The following is a 20,561-nucleotide window of genomic DNA, read 5'->3' as shown; positions in this document are numbered from 1 at the left end:
ACATCTGTATATGGAAAAGGTATTTGACAAAGTGCCGCACAAGAAAAGGGTATGAAAGTGTGTGTTTATGTTTGTGTCTGATTCACCTCGGTCTTTTGGAGTACGTGTTGGACTCGTGATCGACAGCTATTTCCCTCCCGAAAGAGAGCTCAGAGCTCGTATAACCCACCTATGGGTAATGTTTTGACTTTACACGCACGCTCACCCCTAACTCCCCGCCTAAGAGAGATGGAGTAACGACCCGAAGTGCAGCGATACTGAAAATATTTTAGTCCTGGGCGGAATTCGAACCCGGACCACCATAGTGGCAGCCGGGAACTCTACTACTGCGGCACGAGTCGTGTTTGCGGTGCGCGCGCGCGCGCGTGTGTATTCACTTGGTCTTTTGGATCACGTGTTGGACTCGTGATCGACAGCTATTTCCCTCCTGGAAGAGAGCTCAGAGCTCGTAGGTCCGATCTATGGGTAATGCTATGACCTTACACACACACACACACACAACTCCCCGCCCACGAGAGTCAGAGTAACGACCCGGAACGCAGCTGTACCGAAATAATTTCGGCCCTGGGCAGGATTCGAACCAAGCACTACGCGCACCACCATGCTAGTAGTTCATCGTTCTACCAACTGCGCCACCGAGTCGTGTGTGTGTGTGTGTGTGTGTGTGTGTGTGTGTGTGTGTGTGTGTGTGTGTGTGTGTGTGTGTGTGTGTTTTTCTGTGCTTTTGATAATAATAATAATCATCGGTTTATTGGTTATAGCAGCATTACTGCTGAAAATATACATCCTACAAGATTATAACATTATAAAACTATGACAGTGAAGAGATGTTGTTACAAGCAATCAAAAAACAAAACAAACAAACAAAACAGTAAGCTAAGGAATAGGTGTGTAATACAACATTGTTAATTCTTGTCGGAGACTTTGATGTGCACTGTCCATGTGTGTAGCTTACCCAGCGTGTCCTGCAGTGGGTCGTAGTTGAGGTCAGTGCTGGACACAGGGATCCCCACCGTGCAGTTATCAACATGTTTCCACCTGTGCTGTGTGCCTCCCAGGGCATCGTTGTGTTTATGTGTGTGTGTGTGTGTGTGTGTGTGTGTGTGTGTGTGTGTGTGTGTGTGTGTGTGTGTGTGTGTGTGTGTGTGTGTGTGTGTGTGTGTGTGTGTGTGTGTGTGTGTGTGTGTGTGTGTGTGTGTGTGTGTGTGTGTGTGTGTGTGTGTGTGTGTGTGTGTGTGTGTGTGTGTGTGTGTGTGTGTGTGTGTGTGTGTATACCTTACCTAGTTGTATTTTGCGGGAAGGGGGGCTACGCTCGTGGTGTCCCGCCTTTGTATCTCGCAGTGTCTAGTTTGCTTTTAAACTCATGAATGGTTTTTGTGCACACTATTTCCTTGTCCATTTTGTTCCAAGTGTCCACCATTCTATGTGAAAAACTGTTTTTCTTCAGATCTCTTCTGTAGCTATGTTTTTTTTTTTTCCATGTCCTCTTGTGCTTCTCCTGTCCCACTTTAACAAGTCCTCTCTATCAAGTATTTCTGTGCCTTTCATGATCCTGTAGATGGTCAGTGGGCCACCACTCTCTTTTCTTTGCTCCAGAATCGGTAAATCTAGTTTAGCCAATCTCTCCTGGATTCTTTCTATTTTCTTTATATTCTTTTTGGTACTGGGTGACCACAATGTCGCCGCATATTCTAGTCTAGGCCTTATCAATGTGACCAATATTTTTTAAAATAATTTCTTCGTCCAAATATGCAAATGCCACTTTTATTGATCTAAGCAAGTTGTAGGATTCTCCAACAATTTTGTTTATCTGTTTGCCATAGGACAAGTCGTTTGAGATAAATATTTTTCGGATCTCTCTTTCTTTACCTCCTTGGTTCCAATTTTATATTGTCCTGATATTCTGTTTTTGCTTTTTCCAAACTCCATTATGTTACACTTCTAAATATTGAAGTCCACCTCCCATTTCTGACTCCAGTTCCATACTTTATTCAGGTCTTCCTGCAGTGATTCGCAAACCTCTTTATTTTTTACTTTCATTAACAGTTTGGCGTCGTCAGCAAAGAAGCTCATGTAACATTTCACATCCTCATCCATGTCATTCACATAAATAACAAACATTATTGGAGCCAATACACACACACACACACACACACACACACACACGTCAAGATTTGATAGGTGTTCTAATATTTCTTTTTGTGCTATTGTTATGTCGCTCATGGGGGGAGATCGCCTTTCATTACCTTCGTTCCAATATTGTGTTTTCTCTATAGTGAAGACAGAATTAAATTCATTTTTCATTATTTAGGCCATTTCTAAATCTTCTGTGTATTCTATATTTCCTTGGCGTAGTTTCACCAGTTCTTGCTTGTTTTTAAGTTTACCATTCACGTATCGATAGAAAAGTTTGGATTGCTCTTTGCATTTATCTATAATATCCTTTTCATGGTTCCTTTTTTCCTCTCTTCTCACTTTAACATACTTATTCCTATAGTTTATATAGACTTGTCATTTTCCAGGTTTATTATCTTTTCTCCACCTTTTCCAAGCTCTGTCCATTCTGTCTTTTGCCTCACTGCATCTTTTGTTGAACCAGCATTTAATGTACACTCTCTCTCGCTTCTGTCTTGGTACGTGCTTATTTACCCCTTCATTGTAATCATCCATCAAGATATTCCATTTCTCTTCCATTTTTGTCTCTTCCATGTAATTTTTTTCCAAGTTATTCTAGAAGAATTTCTTTAGTTTTGCAAAGTCCATTTTGTTGTACATCAGTCTTCCTTTCCTATGCTTCTCATTTCTCTCCATGTATATTTCTTCCTTTAGTTCAATTTCAATGAGTATTTGGTCACTCTTTCCAATTGGTGTTTTATATTGGATTTTATCCACAATTTCAGGTTCTGTTGTAAAAATTAATCTAGTTTCGACGGCTCTTCGTTGTTTCTGTATCTGGTGTTTTCACTGACCCACTGAGTCATTGTGTATTCCATGGTCATATCTAGTTGTACATTACTCCACAAGTCGTCTCCTCCTCGCACTGTCATGTTTTCCCAACAATTTTTTTTTAAATTGAAGTCACCCATAATTACCAGATTACCCCCGCCCATTAGTATCTCGTTTAATGATTGCCTTGTATCTTCTAACATTTTTGTATGCTCGTTCTTTTTCCAAGCGTTCGTTTTTGGGGGCACATAAGTCAACACAAAGTTTCTACTTTTCATGTTCTTGTCTTCAACTTTTATCATGATCAGTTCTACATTACCTTTACCCTCCGCTATTTTTGTCACATTCAAGTTTTTCTTGGCCAAGAACATGATTCCTCCTCCCTGTTTCTTGTCTTTGCAGTAATTATATAGTCCATTTCCAACATCGATGGATGGTATTACGCCCCTTAGTTTAGTCTCCTTAATTCTCATTATATCTGGCTTTTCTTCTAGCAGGTAATCATTAAGTTCGTTTAGTCCTGAAACTAATCCGTCGATGTTGGTATAGGCCACTTTCAATTTTCTTCTGTCTCTATTTTTTTTTTTTTTTTTCTGTCTTTGGTTCGCCCATTCTGATGTACCATTTCCTCAGTCTCATGTCGACTACTCTCCAATGGAATTCCTTGCTTTCTGTCTCCGTTCTTTTCGCGTTTTTTTTTTTTTTTTTTTTTTTTACTTCATCTCTTACTGTCTTTTCTTTTTCTAATTCCTCAGTACTCATTTCCTTTTTTATCCATATCTTACTGTATTTTTCACTCCTTGCCAAGTTACCGACTTTTTTCAAATATGTCTTCTACTACCATTTGTGATCTCAGTTTTATCTTTTGGGGTCGATTTCTATCCTTAGAATAGCGACCGATCCTATATGCTTCTTCAAAGTCTTTACCTGCATCTTGGGCTCCCTCATGAACTTCTTTTAATATTTCTATTGCCGTCTCTTTTTCTTCTTTTTCTCTTACAAGCCCACCGGTTGCGCCGGCCCGGCTACGCCGGGGGCCTTGGCCTGCGGCGCTGCGCCTTAGGCGCGGGCGCTGCGCGCCCTGGGCTACGCCCCTTTTTTGGAAAATAAAATATCAAAATCATATTGCTTTTTATTTCTTGTCAACATCTAGCTGTTCTCGCAAGTCCTTCGAGTTCTTCTTCTTCGAGTTCTTCTTCTTCGAGTTCTTCTTCTTCTTCGAGTTCTTCAAGTTCTTCGAGTTCTTCTTCCAGTTCTTCTTCGAGTTCTTCTTCGAGTTCTTCGAGTTCTTCTTCGAGTTCTCCTTCTTCGAGTTCTTCTTCTTCGAGTTCTTCTTCGAGTTCTTCTCTTTCGAGTTCTTCGAGTTCTTCTTTTTCGAGTTCTTCGAGTTCTTCTTTTTCGAGTTCTTCGAGTTCTTCTTTTTCGAGTTCTTCGAGTTCTTCGAGTCCTTCTTCTTCGAGTTTTTCGATTTCTTCTTCGAGTTCTACTTCTTCTTCTTCTTCGAGTTCTTCTTCTTCCTCTTCTTCGAGTTCTTCTTCGAGTTCTTCTTCTTCTTCTTCTTCTTCTTCTTCTTCGAGTTCTTCCTCTTCTTCGATTTCTTCGAGTTCTTCTTCTTCTTCGAGTTCTTCTTCTTCACCGTAGTTGGCGGTGTTACCGATTTGCCACCAAAACACCTACAGCTCACGGTCGACGGTTGTAACCCTTTTGGCCGTATTCTGAAATTAGTGGCGCGATTGATTTTTTTTTATTTAGATGAATCTCGTGAAACCATGTTTTTCTTTTAGCCCATATGCCCCAATACATTTTTTCCTATCTACTTGTCTCTGACCTAATTTGCTTTTTCATTGATTACTTGGATAATTGTGTCTTTTGCATTATCCTGCATTTGTTGTTGGATTATTTCTTTGAAAGCAATTTCTTTATTTTCAATGTTTTCCTTCCATTTCTTAATCTTTTGGATACTTTCCTCACCTAAGTTCTCTTCGATTTTTTCAGTTATTTCCTGTATTTTGTTATTTACCTCTGTTTTTAAGTTTTCGCTATTGGTAGTATCATTAATTCTCTTCTTTTCATTATCACTCTTCAGCTCTCTTATTTCCTTTTTCAATTCCTTAATGTCGTTTCTCAGGTCCAAGTTAGTTCTCCTCAGGTCGGAGATATCAACGTTTGCTTGCGCTAGGCAGTCCATTAATCCAACAATTTCGTTTCTTAATTCCATAATTTCATTCTCCCACCGTATCCTATTCTTGCTCATTTCCCTCTCTATCTCTAAGATACGACTTAGACTCCTGCTTTCATACTTATTAAATCCAGAAAAAGCATCTTTGTGATACTCCCTAGTGGTGGTCGGCGTGATGAAATGTTTGTTTACATCGGGGTTCGTCATGTCGTTACCAGATGGCTCTGCTTCGCAGTTTCCTTTCGAGTCGGACTTTTCGTTATTTTCCTTCATTTTTGCGAATTATTCCTTAATACAATTAACTAACACTGCGGAGATATCATTACGGACACTCACGATTTCTCCCCTCCCCTACAATACAAACCAGGTTTTCTTTTTCGTCGTTATCCTCTTCTTTGGGGCCCAGCGACGACAGTGTTCGCAGTTTCGTGGTCGGTGTGTGTGTGTGTGTGTGTGTGTGTGTGTGTGTGTGTGTGTGTGTGTGTGTGTGTGTGTGTGTGTGTGTGTGTGTGTGTGTGTGTGTGTGTGTGTGTGTGTGTGTGTGTGTGTGTGTGTGTGTGTGTGTGTGTGTGTGTGTGTGTGTGTGTGTGTGTGTGTGTGTCTGTGTGTGTCTCTCTGTGTGTGTGTGTCTCTCTGTGTGTGTGTGTGTGTGTGTGTGTGTGTGTGTGTGTGTGTGTGTGTGTGTGTGTGTGTGTGTGTGTGTGTGTGTGTGTGTGTGTGTGTGTGTGTGTGTCTGTGTGTGTCTCTCTGTGTGTGTGTGTCTCTCTGTGTGTGTGTGTGTGTGTGTGTGTGTGTGTGTGTGTGTGTGTGTGTGTGTGTGTGTGTGTGTGTGTGTGTGTGTGTGTGTGTGTGTGTGTGTGTGTATTCACCTTGGTCTTTGGTCTTTGGATCACATGTTGGACTCGTGATCGACAGCTATTTCCCTCCCGGAAGAGAGCTCAGAGCTCATATGACCGATCTATGGGTAATGCTATGACCTTTCACACGCACACACATACACCCAACTCCCCGCCCACGAGAATCAGAGTAACGACCCGAAGCGCAGCGATACCGAAATAATTTTGGCCCTGGGCAGGATTCGAACCAGGTATTGCGAGCATCCCCGTACTTCACAGTCCAGTGCTCTACCAACCGCGCCACCGTGTGTGTGTGTGTGTGTGTGTGTGTGTGTGTGTGTGTGTGTGTGTGTGTGTGTGTGTGTGTGTGTGTGTGTGTGTGTGTGTGTGTGTGTGTGTGTGTGTGTGTGTGTGTGTTTGTGTTTGTGGATGGTGGATGTAAGGACTTCCTCACTTTATAGCCTACTTTTTTATTGTGCCAATTAGTTTGCTCATCTTTTGTTAAGATTTATTTGAAAAGAAACCCATCCGGGAATGGTCAGCCCTATCACATCGATTTCCTTTTTATCCATTTCATTCAATGAAGGGAGATACTCTATTGTTGAAATGTAAAAATTGTCTTGATTGGACAATGTGCCTCGATATAGGTCGCCGCATCGAGATTTTATTCAGTAGAGGCGTCACCACCCTCAATGAACAATGGACGGTTACTTTTTTATCGTTAGATTCACTCAGTTCAAGTCTTTGAATAAAAAAATTAACCCTCCCCCCCCCCCCAACATTATGACATGACAAACATATTTTGTCCTGGTAGGCTTGCAACAATGGTTGTGTCTCGATTGGTTGGAAATCTTATTTTTCTTAAGTCTTCCCAAACGTGAATATAACTCTTTGATGATTACCAGAATAGAAACTATAAATCAGGTCACCAAACTGAATGAGTTAATCTTTTCTCAAACAACACACATAATGAGAAAATTTGTCTGCGATCAATTTGAGCCGATTATATACAGTAGATAAGCCAGACGCTCGTGTCAACGAAGCCGGAGAGAACGAACACACCTCTTTCTTCTCTACCTCGCAATCACACAGAATCAGACCAACGAAACATCCGCCATGTTAAGAAATACCGGAACAGCCATGTTAAGAAATACCGGAACAGGCTCAGGCGACATAGTTCCAAGTCCCATAAAGACTACTGGACAAATGGGTACCAGGGAACCGCCACGAACAGGAAACCTAAAAAACAGCATGGGAAAAGTATCAAAGATGACAACTAGTACTCCATCATTACCAAGTGGTAATCATAATTCCTCAGGTTAGTCAATAACCTCAGTTACCAAACACAAAATCACAACGAATTCTAAAATATTCAACAACTCAACAGTCACAACATCCATTAAAAACTCCCCCATTGTAGCCTACTGCGAGAAAGATACAGTTTGTATATATATATATATATATATATATATATATATATATATATATATATATATATATATATATATATATATATATATATATATATATATTCATCCCACACTGGTGACGTAGAATATATGGGAAAACGGAAAAACTTTAATAATTTTGATACAAGAAACAGAAATGCTATACACATACTGACCAGTGGAAGAACTTAACAGACTATGTGAATGAAAAGTACAGTGCTGTCGAGCACGCGACCGTAGGATACCTGAATGATATGGACTATGAAACCCAGTAGGCCTTCCTGTAACACCCAAAGACCTCATTGAAAGCCCACAAATACTAGAACATCCAAGATAATCCGCATAACATTCCGAAGACTATTACCAACCCGAGTTCGCTTTCACAACATATCTTACCCCTTGACAGAACACACATTTCTACTCCAAAGATGCTACACTTACTACCAAGATACCAACACCTGCCAAAAGACCAGCGCCTGCCAAAACGAGCTACAAATCTCAATGTGCAGTAAGAAAACATAAATGCAAAACAAAGGGAAAATGCAACAAAAGCTCCATGCTGTTATATGTGAAACGGAATCAATAGGGTAGTATTTCATAATTGGCTATTGTACCATAGAGTCCAAGAGATACATCGATCAGTCCGTAAAATTAAACGCCTCCTTAACGAGACAAACATGTATTTAGGGGAACTACTTTGCCCCAATGGGGAACCCAAGGCCTCAGCCATTACAATCTATAAATCACAAAGAACACCCCAACCCTAACACATGCAACACACCGATACCTCTAACTCAACCAAAAACCCACAGCCACCATAATCAGTTCACCACCACAAGCCGCTACATAGCCTTAACCTCCATTGATAAGGACGAGAAGAAGAAGAAGAAGAAGAAGAAGAAGAAGAAGAAGAAGAAGAAGAAGAAGAAGAAGAAAAGGGACATGATGGTAAATAGAATGAACGACAGTAACCTCCTAAGCATCCTCCATCCTAATACTATACAGAAACATCCAAGACCCCCAAACACCCACATTGCTCGGTTAACTCACATCCTTACTCACACTAGACCCACACAAATACACTGGAAACCCACAGACCCAAACTTTGAGACCAGAGCACTCCCCCCCTCTCCCCCGCCTAGCACATACAAAACCACATCTCGCCAATCAATCCCTCAAACCACTAGACGAAACACTCCCCCACTCCCACACAGTCAAACCACGAACCACAGAAAGTAATATACTTTCTCCTTATATCTTGCAGAAATAATTGAAAACAATTATTCAAGCCGTCACAGCTTTCTTTAGTGGCCTCTCCCCACATGACATCTGATAACCCGATACCTCACATTCTCTTCATAGTCCTATTCCTAATATTAACCAATACTCAAATACCGATGCCTAAATGCGGAATGCGCGCCTATATTGAGAGCCGTACGACGCACATCAAGATCAAAATTCGTCACCCAATTAACCTTTTCTATCACCTTACGTACCTTAAGATTCCTATCTGCTAAGAAAAACCACACCTCATCCTTCCCTTACCCACTCCATAAAGATGGAGTGAAACTTTTAACAAAGACAAGAACAACCAAGTTCCTCCCTTCATACTAGACAGCCAAAATCAGCATCCACATCCCCTACCAAACACGAACAACTTAGTAATTACAACCCAACACGCAAAACAATACCCTCTCCACTCAAACCATCCCACCCATTCAGGAACCACGAACTCTCCATCGCCATAACAGCTCTATCCCAGCGCAAACCAACCTGATTTGACCTTGTCCTACACGAATTCCTCTGCCCACTCTCAACACCAATACGAAGATCATTCCTGAACATATACATCCTCAGCTAGCGAAAAGGAATCTACCGCAAATCTTGGAAAAAATTAACCTTTATCCCATTCCCAAAACAATGAAAAGACTAAACCACCTCCGTAGGCAATCATTAGTTTCCTAATGAGTCGCAAAGTACATAACTACCTCCACTGGTGGCGACAATCCATAAAAGACCTACCGGAAAAACAATGCGGATCTCATCACGGCCGACGTATCCTTGACGCACACTTCTCACTGAAACACCAAATATATGGCACAACGACGACATGAGATTATGCTCACTATCTTTATAGAGGTAGAAGGAAGTTTTGATTCTGGATCTCACGAAGGCATATTATACAAACTATCAGCCATAGGTATCACAGACACCCCACTATACTGGGTATGCAACTATTTGACAGGATGTATTTTCTTCATTTCAATGTAAACTGTCCGAATTAAAAAAAAATAAGTAAATCAATCCTCAGCCGATCACTGTTCAGCATCCTAATATCAGACCCACCGCGTTCCTCAAATACATCCTTCCCAATGTATAGAGATGACCTGCGCAAACAAGCACAGCTCTCACAATGTAGAAAACTCAAGAATACCTACAAACATAAACATAAACACTGATGGCTCACCACATAGGATTTTACAATTAATGTCTAAAAAATGTCCACGCCCACACACGCACACAGACAAAAAATCAATCAATCAATCAATCTATAACTGAAAAAACACAGAAAAAAAATCCCAGCATTACCTATCTATATAGCAATACAAGTGAGGTAGCCAGACAAGGCATACCCTCACCTTTCATACATCCCACATCCATTTGTTTTCCTTTTTATCTTAGCGGATTAAGGCCCATCCCTACTCCCTGACCACTACTTGGGTCAAAAATAATGCTGCAAGACTTAGCACTTCCACATCAAGCCAGACAGATAAAGATAATTTACTCCCCACCGCTTCGTTGCATGGCGACCCTCCCTCCTTGTCCACTCCTGATTAAAGACAAGGAGAAATCCCTTCAGGGCAAGTCAGTTATCATCCAGTCACAACCATTCCGCTCACACGTCTTTCACTCTCCTTCTCTACTCAATAGACATTCCCCTTTTCCTAAGCCCACCTTTACCCCGTCCATCTATTTCATTTTTGGTCTTTCCTCAAGTTCACTCCATCTACCTTTTTCTCCCACATTCTTTGCTGACCTTTCCTTATTCATTCTTTACATGTGCCTAGACCATCCCTGCATTTCTTGATCAACCTTATCTGCCAGCTCCCTTTCCACCCCTCGTGACCCCAACCATACTTCTTGAACACCTCATCTCAAACATTTGAATTCCTCCTTTCTGCCTCCTTAAATTTTCATATAGTAGGCACAATCATCCTTTCATATAGTTTTCTGTTTGCGTTGATCCCTAGATACCTATTTTTCATGACATCTTTAAGCACTATCTATCATCCAAACTTCGGACATACCTGTCCTACTCCGCTCTAGTACATATTCTTAAACTTCCGGCTGAATGGTTAATTACTAGTAAGAGGATATCACGCCTAAAAGGCCTAAACATTATAAAAAGCCATACGGTGTAGTAGGCACAATCATCCTTTCATATAGTTTTCTGTTTGCGTTCATCCCTAGATACCTATTTTTCATGACATCTTTAAGCACTATCTATCATCCAAACTTCGGACATACCTGTCCTACTCCGCTCTAGTACATATTCTTAAACTTCCGGCTGAATGGTTAATTACTAGCAAGAGGATATCACGCCTAAAAGGCCTAAACATTATAAAAAGCCAAGCAGGCGTCCGCTGGAGAGCAGACATGATAATAAAAATCTACTAAGCCTACATCCTCAGCAAAATACCACATAGAAACAACAACATACAACATAGAAACAACAATATTACAAAAAAATGAAAAATATACAAAAAGACATCCTTACACATCGCACTTGGAGCATTTTGTTCATCATCAGCCGAATCCCTATGTACCAAGACCTAACACAACACAGGCAGTAGTCGTCACTCATTCAGGCAGTAGTCGTCACTCAGGTCAAGTCATCCGGGTAGCTGCTTTAATTAGCGATATGGCGAGTGGTTGTGTTACCGTGTTCAGCACCGATGAGGTACAATCTCTACTTAGTAGAATTGAAGCCTTGGAGGATGCTGTAAAGTGCCTTAAAGAGGAGAATTGAGTTCTCCGCTCGAAGGCCCAAAATAACGAAGACAAAACTAGCCATGAGCTTGGATGGAAAACGACGAAAACCAAGATGCGGAATAGTGGAAAAAAAAATCCTCACTAGCCCCACTCGCTTGCAAGAACTCGTTTCAAGCACTAGCGAATCTGTAGGAAGAAGCAAATGAAATTCAAGAGAAGAAGGGAAGGGCAGACGCCTCATCCCTGCCCACAGGTAAGATTTTGGTTGCAGGAGACAGTCAAGTGAGGTACTTAGACAGAGCTTTCCGCGATAAAGATGGGAAACATAGGATGCAGGTGTGCTTCCCCGGCGCGGGGATAGGAGATGTTAGAGATAGGATTGAAGAGTGTTTAGTAGGGGAAGGTAAGGACCCTGTAGTTTGCTTAAGTGCCGGGAGCAATTATATAGGTAAGTTAGGGAGTGAGGAATTGTTTGCGCGGTTCAGGGATGCGCTAGACAAGATTAGAAATAGGGGAGGTGTTCCTGTTGTATGTGGAATCCTTCCGAGGCGTAGAGTTGGAGGCATGTGGCATTCCAGGGCTATTGCAATGAATTGCACGGTGGCAAAGCATTATAAGGCCAATGGATGGGCATTTGTCGACAATTGGGACAGCTTTTACGGTAGGAATCATCTATATACAAGGGACGGGGTGCACTTGTCGCCCAGAGGATTTCGGCTCCTTGTTGAATCCCTTGAGAGAGAAGTAGGCATCCTACAGGGTTTTTTCGTGTAGATTACGTGGGAGTAGGGGGGGGGAAGTATCGGAATATAGTTTAGGTAATAGAAAACAACTTAGAGAGGGACTGTGAAAAGAATCCCCAAAGCAGGTGGAGGGAAGATAAACTTAAATTTTACTATACAAATAGCAGAAGCATAATTAGCAAAATTGATTTGCTGCGAGGTAAAGCATGCGTAGAGAACTTCGATATTATAGATATTACTGAGTCCTGGATCAACATGGCTGATAAACATTTCCTTCCGGAAATCGAAATAGAAGGATATCAGTTTTTTTCACTAGGATAGGGTTGGCAGGAGTGGGGGAGGTGTAGCACTTTTCGTTAGAAATACAATAAACTGTATTATCAACAATTCGATCAAGGGAGAGGACTGTACGGAATCCATTTGGGTAAAGATTATAGGCAAGAATAAGAAAGTTATTATTGACGTCTTGTACAGACTTCCTAATCTCAGCATTGAGCAGACTGATCCCCAAATTCATGAAATTCACAGAGCGTTCCAGTACAGAAACGTTGTGATCATGGGAGATTTTAATTATAGAAACAAAGAAATTCCTAGATGTGGTGCAGTATAATTTCCTAAAACAAGTGATTACCGATCCTACGAGGGGAGTAAATACTCTGGTCTTAGTTTTAACTAATAATGAGCACCTAATGAGTAACGTAAAAGTGGGAGATAATCTAGGCTCTAGCGATCATCAAGAAATAAGATTTGATATTACTTGGGAAGAATTAAAAAGTACGAATAACGCCCAAGTACCAGACTTCAGAAGAGCAAACTTTGACAATGTAAAAAACCTATTTGAAATTGAATATGAAATGTCATGCGGACGTTGCGGACGTTTCGGACCTTGTCGAGTCTCGGTGCGTGACCGGGGGTCGGGTCATGACCAGGGGTCGGGTCACGGTGGGTAATATGCATACCTTGGGTCAGGTCATTTGGGGAGAAGGCTCAACAGACAGATCAGCGATTTGGATGAAATGTATAGCAATCTAACTGATTTAATTATAAATGCACAAAATATATTTATCCTCATGAAGTCAATACGGAAAAATAGTAATACTCCCAAATGGATGACGGACAGATTGAAACATGAGATCGGAATGAAAAGAGGACTTTACGTAAAAATAAAAAACGGGGAAACACACGCAAAGCTGGTTAAAAAGAATACACGTACAGCGAAACGTAATTATGAAATTAAGGTTGCTAGTCAAGCAAGATCCAACCCAAAGGGTTTCTTTCACCTATATAGAACAAAAAAAAAATAAAGAAAGAATAGGACAAATTAAAAACAATGAAAATGTAATGATAGAATTAGAGGAAAAAATTAGTGAGGAGTTTCACAATTATTTTCTATCGGTGTTTACTAATGAGAGGCTAGATAAGGTACCTGACTACGATCTGTTTTTCAGAGGGGATGAAGAAAATAGTCTATCTAATATCAGCATTAGTAAAGTAGAAGTAGTCAAACAGATGGAAAGACTTAAAGCTACAAAATCCCCGGGTCCAGAAGAAATTTTTCCGAGAATGCTAAAGGAGTGTAAATTTGAAATCTGCGACTGAAATATTTAATAAATCAGTAGACACTGGTTTTGTGCCTACTGCTTGGAGGCAAGCAAACGTTGTTCCTGTTTTTAAGAAGGAAGATAGATCGTCTATATGCAACTACAGGCCAATCAGTTTGACATCGGTTATAGGAAAGATGCTTGAATCAATAATAGTAAATAGACTCAGAGAACACATCGAAGGACATAATTTAATTCGTGATTCACAGCATGGTTTCTCCAAGGATAAGTCATGAGTGACTAATCTTCTATCCTTTTACATTAAAGTATATAAGGCGTCAAATAACAATGATAATTACGATGTTATTAACCTTGACTTTAGCAAAGCGTTCGACAAGGTGCCACACCAGAGACTAAATAAAACCAAAGCCCATGACATATGAGAAAAAGTGTTAGAATGGATTAGAGCTTGGATTAGTAACAGAAAACAGCGGGTCACCATAAATGGAGTAAAATCTAGGTGGGGCAATGTTACTAGTGGGGTCCTCCAGAGCTCGATTTTGAGTTCCTTGTTGTTCATTATGCACATAAACGACTTAGACGACGGGATAAATAGTGATGTTAGTAAGTTTGCGAACGACACTAAAATAGGACACAGAGATTCTGCAGGATGATCTTAACAAATTGTTCACATGGCCGGTGAAATGGAAAAAGAACTTCAATATCTCTAAGTGTAGCGTGTTTAAACGTAGGGCTACACAACCCCGGAAATAGATGCAGCTTAGATAGCACGCTTTTAGAGAAAACTGAGTGCGAGAGAGACTTGGGGAGTTCTAGTTAGTCTGGACCTTAAAAGCAGAAAGCAGTGCATTAGCGCCAGGAATAAAGCTAACAGAGCATTAGGTTTCACTGCTAGGACGGTAACGAATAGCGATAGTTAGACCCATCCTTGACTATGCGGTACAGTTTTGGTCTCCGTCCTACAGAATGGACATCAATTCACTAGAATCAGTACAGAGAAGAATGACCAAAATGATACATGGACTCAGAAGTTTACCTTACGAAGAGAGGCTTAGGCACCTTAACTTACACTGTCTGGAAAGACGCAGAGTGCGGGGTGATCTAATAGAGGTGTTCAAGTGGATCAAAGGCTTTAACAAGGGTAATGCAAACAAGGTCATCATATTAAAATAACAGGGCAGAATTCGTAGTAATGTTTATAAACTGGACAAATTTAGATTTAAAAAGGAAATAGGAAAGAATTGGTTTACTAATAGGGCGGTCGACGAATGGAATAAACTTAGTAACCATCTAATAAGCGCTGAAACATAGGTTGTTTTAAGAAACGATTAGACAACTTTATGGATGGGGATGACAGGTGGTGATGGATACGGAGGTGCCTTATATAGTCTCCTTCATTCTTATGTTCTTTTGTTATGTTAACACCAATGTTACCACCCTCCACAGAATCATAACATACCTCTGAAGCTACCCATTAACCATTTTCGTTACAAAAGACCCACACCCACTACTAGCCCATCCACTCTCGACCAAGTTTTTCTCTCATGCACCCCTTGTCAATACTTCACTCACCCCCTTCCCTAACCCTCCTACCTTGGTATGACCTCCTCTCGATGATACACCTTACATTCCACACCCCCATTTAATAAAACGCACAATAGCTTTCTGAACTACGTTGGGACTTATCACCCTACAATATCACAGTCACTTCCAAATTTACACCAACGATTTTCACATTACCTCTCCTTCCTCCACCGTCGTAATATACAGAGAATATTCTGAGTACTCTCCATGCCGAGCCTGGCGAATACCCAAAAGACATTCCATACTACCAGCAGAACTACTATGCCATTTAGCAAGTCTTACAATTGTAAAGTTAAATAGAACACATCGTTACAAAGGGAGCTCTCCCACACCACCCTATGGCCTATACAGAACACTTTTCCTCACACCTATGGCCCCGGTTCCCCCGTAGGACCTTATACATTGCCGTAACCCGCATAGGCCACACAATACTTGATCATATTTATAGAAACTACGGCTGGCTCCTGATCCCTTCTCTCTGCAATGCCGCATAACTGAAGAAACTATAGAGCACTTTATCCTCTGTTACCCCAGATTCTATTCACATCGAACCAAACTATGACCTAGGCACCCGAGACTTCACCCTACCCACCCTAATAGGAGGAAACGAACTCGAGACAACACTGCGAGAAAAGTATTAAGACATACCAAGATCTACTTACTACGAAAAGGACAACTTAACTGCCTATAAAGGTTATTTCCCAAGCTGGAGAACAGTGACAGCGTTAAATATCCACAACAACCCTTCAACTCAAAAAAAGCCAAGCCAGACGGTTCTTTATAGCTGCAAGCATGTCTTTTGGCCTGAGAAATATCTTTCCCTTGCGTTCATCGCCGTACTCGCAGCTTCGTTTTATTTATTTATTTATTTATTTTCTCTCTTACCAGAGAACTAAACACCCATTTTGTGTCTCCTGCTAAACCTCGCATTGGTTACTGAGTGGACAACTTTTATGCAGTCAATGTTTTGGTGAATCTAGTGATACTCCTACGGATCAATCACGTTAATAGTGTTCTCGGTGTTTTTTTACATTCTTGAGTCCCAAGGACTAAATATGTAAAAAAAAATTACGTCCCCTGGAAAAATTTTGAAGTCCCCATTTCATCGTTCAATTTTTCATAAAAAGTCTTCAAATCAGGAAAGCAATTCTGTGGCGTTTTTTTTTTTTTTTTTTTTTTACAATAAAATATGCTGTGTTGAATTGCGCTAGAAGTCTGTCTTCACATTTTTTCTGTTGGGTATTCACTACCTTTTTAAAACATTCTCTTCCATGAAGTATTTCATTTGCATTTTTGTGGCCGACAGATTGCATATGTCTAACTAAAGTACTCCTTTGATAACCATTGCAACCTTGATGAATGTTTTGCTTAGACCTGCCTATTTGTGGTTGGATATCAAACCAGAATGAATGAGACTGCAAGAGAATGATAATAATTACACGAACGGCCCCACATACGATGATATTATAGTAATAAGAATTAAGTAGAAATTCTCGGAAAGCACTGTGACACATCACAGAATTACGTTTCCTTCTTCTGTGATTGGACAAACTACAGGAAGAAATTGTACGAAGCTAGGTCAGAGGTAAGAAAGGTACGAAACTGAGTTAGGAGTAGTTTTCAGTGTAAGCAAAAATGGCGTGATCGTTTACGTAAGTTTTTTTATAGATAAAATTGAAGTTAAAGCAATATTATATCATTTAAAGTTAAACTCATGGTGTTATATATATAATCGCGTCCCGAGAACGTGATATGATGATTTTTTTTTTCGTTCTTCCAATTCCATTGCGTATTATACAGTAGATACTCAAATGGCGTAATAGAGAACACTGCGCTAATTTCCAAGCAGAAAATAATGCTAATCAATTTGTTTTCTAGTATCCCTCTTTAAATCTCACCTTTACCACTTTAATGACTCCACCTCTTCGGCACGGTATAGTTCCCAAGGATATAAGTCATAATTATCGTCAGAGAAATACTAATACTTTTCCTGCTAAAGGGTTTCATTCAGTTATCAGTGTCCTTACTCTAAGAATAATTTTTCCTGTGTCTATGACCATTACTATACCTCTTCTATTCCTTCTTCCCCTACCAGACTTGGAAGTTTGTCCTTTGCCTTACCATGAATTCACGACTCTACGTATTTTTCCCCTACAGCACCCCTGGTGGACTCTTCGGCGGGTGCCACTGAACTTGCTACACGTGACTTCGTCCGGAAAGCCCTCGACGCAGGTCTCATCACTGAAGAAGATGCTAAGATCTGGTTGTAGTCATCCTTGAGGTGCTGCGCCTCTACTGCATTCAGCAGTGACTTTCTATTGATAGCTCCTAGTGAAAGTTAGATCTTCACGTCAGTCTCCTGGCTATGGATAATTTTCTCCCTAGCGTCAAAAAAATCCAATTTGTATTCAGTGGGAAACGAAAGAAAAACAATACTACCCACGGGTAAATAATCATCTGATTTTGCCAAGAACATAAATCCACAAAATGCGACAGAAAAATTTAGTTATTCCCCAAAATCTTGTTGCTGATCCTAAACTCAATTATACTAACACGATATCCAGTTTTTGTTTCATTATTTGCGATTCCACCTATAAGAAATTTAATTACCATAAGACAACTAACCTGAAAAGAATATGAAAAACTTTGGATGGTGTGTGAAAATATATGCTAGTCTATTTCATTGATTCTACGGTGGTAAGATAATTCTGTGGTGAATATACGAACAAGGCACATGTCACTTTATGAATACACACGCACACACACACACACACACACACACACACACACACACAAAGCAATTCACGTAAAGATTAGTACTAATGGGCACAATAAAAGACTTCATGGTGGCATATGTACCCCTCCCCCAAGACAAGAGCTTGGAATGAAGCTGAATATCAATGAATTGTATTACATACAGCTCTTTTCCTAAAGAGAACTATTGAACAAAGTAGCAACATAGTCCTTGTTGGGGATTTTAATTGCGGTGAGGTTAACTGGGAGGAATGGGAAGAAATTGGCAAAGCAGACTCCTGAGGAAATACCCTGGTGAGTATAGTAATGAATATGTTTTCCCTAAAAAAGCGTAGACTCAGAGGTGAATTGATACAGATTTTTAAGATTCTAAAGGGAATTGACATCAAAAGTGACAAATTTTTCACACTGAATGAGAATCCGACAAGAAATAATGGTCTCAAACTGTCAGGAAATAGATTTAATTTGGAAATGTAGTTAATGAATGGAATAAACTTCCTGCAGAGGCAGTGCATGTAGTTCAGTTCGAAGCTTTAAGAATCATTTAGATAGATACCCAAGCAAGATGCTGTAATGACTGTAATTTATTTTATATTGTTTGTTTATATGTTTTGTTATCATTTGTCTGTTTGTTTATTATTATTTGCTTGATTCACATTTATTATCAGTTATATGTCAATTTATTATCATTGACTATTCACCTGTTTGTTTATTATTGAACTATACCTATACATTTATTTAGTTATTTTATTTATTATTATTTATATTATTATATATATATTTTTTATCATTATTACAATTTTTCGCATCCAACCTAGTTATGGACCAAAAGGTCTCCTGTCGGCATGCTCCTCCGCCTTTGTAATCCTTTGTAATGGAGAACACAATGACCTGGTGGGTGAAAGAAATGACACGGGCAAGAGGAGATGACACTCCCACAAGATTAGATTTGTTACAGTTGGAGGATGAGCAAATACAGCCAAGTAATGAATCACATAGGCAAGGGAGACTCAATTATAGGAAAACAGATTACTTTGAAGAAACAAACTGAGAGGAATTCATTAATAAGACAGGAATAAGGAGGAAATTTGAAATCTCTCTTGACATTTACAACCTAGGAGTGAACAAACATGTCCCAAAGAATATAGAAAGAAAGAAGAAGACAAAGGACTGGTTTAACAAAAAGTGTGAGATTGTAATAAAGGCTAGGAACGTGGCTTGGGAGAAATAGAGGAAGAGAAGAAGTAATAAAACAAAAGAATCTTATAAACAAACTATGAATGGCTATACAAGAGTTCGAGGGGAGGAAGAAAGCAATTTTGAAAGAGGTATAGTAGATAAATGCAAGGATGAACCAAAACTGTTTTACAGGTTTTTAAAGGTAAATTGAGACACGGAGGAGAAATGCATTGTATGCATTGCCCATACATCGGGCCATATATGATCTCTGAGTTCTCATCTGGGAATGTAATAACTGTCGAACACAAATCTAACACCCGATTCAAGATCGTGATGAATCACACGCGCACATAACCACACACATGCTCTATTATACACAAACACACACACACACACATAGATGGGTAAAAACACCTGGAAGAAAATAATATAATAAACCTAAGACAATTTGGGTTCAGATAAGGAAGATCATGTACCACAAACTTAATATGTTTTTACTCAAGACTAATAGACATAGTGCAAGAAAGGAATGGATGGGCTGATTGTGCTTTCTTGGACTTACAAAAATCTTTCGACAAGGTACCATATAAAAATTATTTAAAAAAAAATGGAACATTTAGGAGGGATACAAGGGAACATACTAACATGGATGGAGGGCCTCCTGATTGGTAGAAAGATGAGAGTAGTACTCAGAGAAAAATATTCAGGTTGAAAGGAGGTGATTAGTGGAGTTTTGCAAGGATCTGTATTGGTTCCAATAATGTTTGCTATTTATGTAAATGACATGGATGGTGATGTGCAATGTTACATGAGCTTCTTTGCAGACGACGCTAAATTGTTAAGGAAAGTAAAAACCGAAACGGATTGCGAATCACTACAGGAAGACCTGAATAAGGTTTGGAAGTGGACTCAGAAATGGGAAGTGTAGCATAATGGAGTTTGGAAAAAGTAAAAATAGAATATTGGGACAATATAATATTGGAACTAAGGAGGTAAAGAAAGTGGGATCTGAAAAAGATTTGTGAGTAATTATCTCAAATGACTTGTCCTATGATAAACAAATAAACAAAATTGTCGGAGAATCCATTAAATTGCTAAGAACAATAAAAATGGAATTTACATATTTGGACGAAGAAATTATTAGAAAAAATATCAGTCACACTGATAAGGCCTAGACTAGAGTATGCGGCGACATTGTGGTCACCCTGTACCAAAAAGAATATAAAGAAAATCGAAAGAATCCAGAAAGCAGCCACAAAAATTACTCCTGCACTTTCAAACTTGTCATAAGAGGAGAGACTGGCTAAATTGGAATTACTGACTCTGGAGCAAAGAAG

At 39.8% G+C, this 20,561-nt stretch overlaps 1 protein-coding gene across 2 annotated transcripts in view; it reads left to right on the top strand.

Annotated features, from left to right (window-relative positions):
- The window catches only part of LOC143040579 (anti-lipopolysaccharide factor-like), a 47,685-nt gene extending 29,831 nt beyond the window's left edge, over positions 1-17,854 (top strand). For both annotated transcript variants that reach the window (XM_076211658.1, XM_076211657.1), the window contains exon 4: positions 17,449-17,854. In XM_076211658.1, coding sequence (XP_076067773.1) covers positions 17,449-17,561 — 113 coding nt within the window. In that variant the 3' untranslated portion in view covers positions 17,562-17,854. The remainder of the gene's footprint in view (positions 1-17,448) is intronic.
- Positions 17,855-20,561: the final 2,707 nt, after the last annotated feature.

This window comes from Oratosquilla oratoria, chromosome 29 (assembly GCF_046742065.1).
Source record: "Oratosquilla oratoria isolate Oo_2021 chromosome 29, ASM4674206v1, whole genome shotgun sequence".
NCBI classification, from domain to species: Eukaryota; Metazoa; Arthropoda; class Malacostraca; order Stomatopoda; family Squillidae; genus Oratosquilla; species Oratosquilla oratoria.
Note: the sequence above shows the minus strand (reverse complement) of the source record. Positions and strands in the feature narration are given on the sequence as shown.